At 46.7% G+C, this 1,634-nt stretch overlaps 1 protein-coding gene across 1 annotated transcript; it reads right to left on the reverse strand.

Annotated features, from left to right (window-relative positions):
• Nucleotides 1–347: 347 nt before the first annotated feature.
• LOC122170237 (beta-keratin-related protein-like) lies at nucleotides 348–890 on the reverse strand. The gene has a single exon (XM_042836933.1). The coding sequence runs from the start codon at nucleotides 888–890 to the stop codon at nucleotides 348–350; it is 543 nt and encodes a 180-aa protein (XP_042692867.1).
• Between the last annotated feature and the right edge of the window lie 744 nt (nucleotides 891–1,634).

Genomic DNA, 1,634 nt, shown 5'->3' on the forward strand with positions numbered 1-1,634 from the left:
CACTTTGAAAATCTAGCCTCCATATCCTTGTCAAAGTTAAGATGAATAGAGGTCAGATAAATAAATAATTGAAGCCTCTTTGGATACAGTAGAGAAAAAGTTTTTTTCCTCTTAAAGATTTGAGCAACCAGTGTTCAGCTGTCAGTCAGCTGCATGAATAAGTATTTCATAATCAAAGAGATTTCAAGGTGAAAAGGTGAAAAAGAAAACCATGAGGCAAATGTACTGATGCAAGATAAGTTTAATGACAGGGAAGTACAGTGCACATTTGGTGAAGGTGATCACAGAGCACACAGGTTGTTTCCCTGCAAGCTCAGTGCAGCCCAGGAATGGGAGACATTGGCTTTTCAGAAGTAACCACAGCTTCCCCCACCAGACCTGCGGGACCCAGAGGAGCCGAGGCCTCCATAGCAGCTCGCTATGCTAAGGGAGCGCCCTCCCCCAGAGGAGCCACCGCCGTAGGAGCTGCCTCCTCCAAAGCCACCTCCGTAGCAGCTCCTGGAGCTGATGGATCTTCTGCCTCCAAATGAGCCCCCAGATCCAAATGACCTGCCCCCTCCATAGGAGCCCCCTACGCCTCCTCCGTAGGAGCTGCCTCCTCCATAGGAGCCACCAGAACCAAAAGAGCCCCCAGATTCACTGGGGCCCTGTGGCCCTGAGAAGCCTCCAATGGGTGACGGGAATGAAGAGCCCACGACGCTCTCCTGTGGGCAGGAGTTGAGGATGGGGCCTGGGAAGTTGATGAGCACAGGTGGGGGATAGATGACAGCACGGGAGTCCGCACAGGAGGTGACGCAGGGCTGGCTGCAGACATTGGCATAGGGCTGTGGGCAGGTCACCTCACAGGGTGCGGAGCATCTGCTGCTCATCATCTGTCCTCCTGAAGACATCTTTTGTGATGCAGATATACCTGCAGCAGGAGGTAGAACAGAAGGACAGAGCTCAGAAGCTGGAGTGAAAAAAGCTTGCAGCACTGAAGTTTTGCATCAGCAAGGAAAAAAGGTGAAAGATGACTTGAGAAATGTTCAGATTTATCTCCCTTACAAATTTTTCTGCACATGCATGAACATGAACTAGCCAGCTGGTACATCACAATTGAATCCCTGCTGCTCTAGAAATGCTGATTAACATGGAGAGCAGAGCCAAAGTCTATGAGTCTTTAGAAGACTTTTTAGATTTTGTTGGTTTACAACGCATAGCTCTGGAGCGATCAGACAACACTGAATTGATTGGAACATCTGCAAAAATTCAGTCTTACTGTTAAAAATCTGTATCTATAAAGATATGCTTCAAAATGACATTAAAAGTAGAAGGAAACAACATAGCTTAGCAGCACCTTTCTCATACAAGAACTTTGTACTCAGAGAAGAGCAGAAAATAGTTTTCTAAAGCTTCCGATAGAGAATGAAGGAGATCGAACTCACCGGATCTGGAGAAGTGTAGATGGAGAGCGGCTGTGGATGAGACTGCAGCACTCAGAGCACTCGTATTTATATCCCTTCTCAGACCACCAGTAGGATGTGAGCTATGCTTTGTGCAAGAGCTTCCTACCTATTGCCAAACTGTGTTTTGCTATATGGATTATTTCGTTAATTGTTCTAATTGTTCTCTTAAGTGATGTGATCACAACTTTA

Source organism: Centrocercus urophasianus, unplaced genomic scaffold (genome assembly GCF_019232065.1).
Source record: "Centrocercus urophasianus isolate 14NV4802_14NV808 unplaced genomic scaffold, USGS_Curo_1.0 seq_65, whole genome shotgun sequence".
In the NCBI taxonomy this organism is placed as follows: domain Eukaryota; kingdom Metazoa; phylum Chordata; class Aves; order Galliformes; family Phasianidae; genus Centrocercus; species Centrocercus urophasianus.

Bases quoted from the DNA above. Each gene is read 5' to 3' on its own strand.
- LOC122170237 (XM_042836933.1), bottom strand. From the start codon at position 890: ATGTCTTCAGGAGGACAGATGATGAGCAGCAGATGCTCCGCACCCTGT.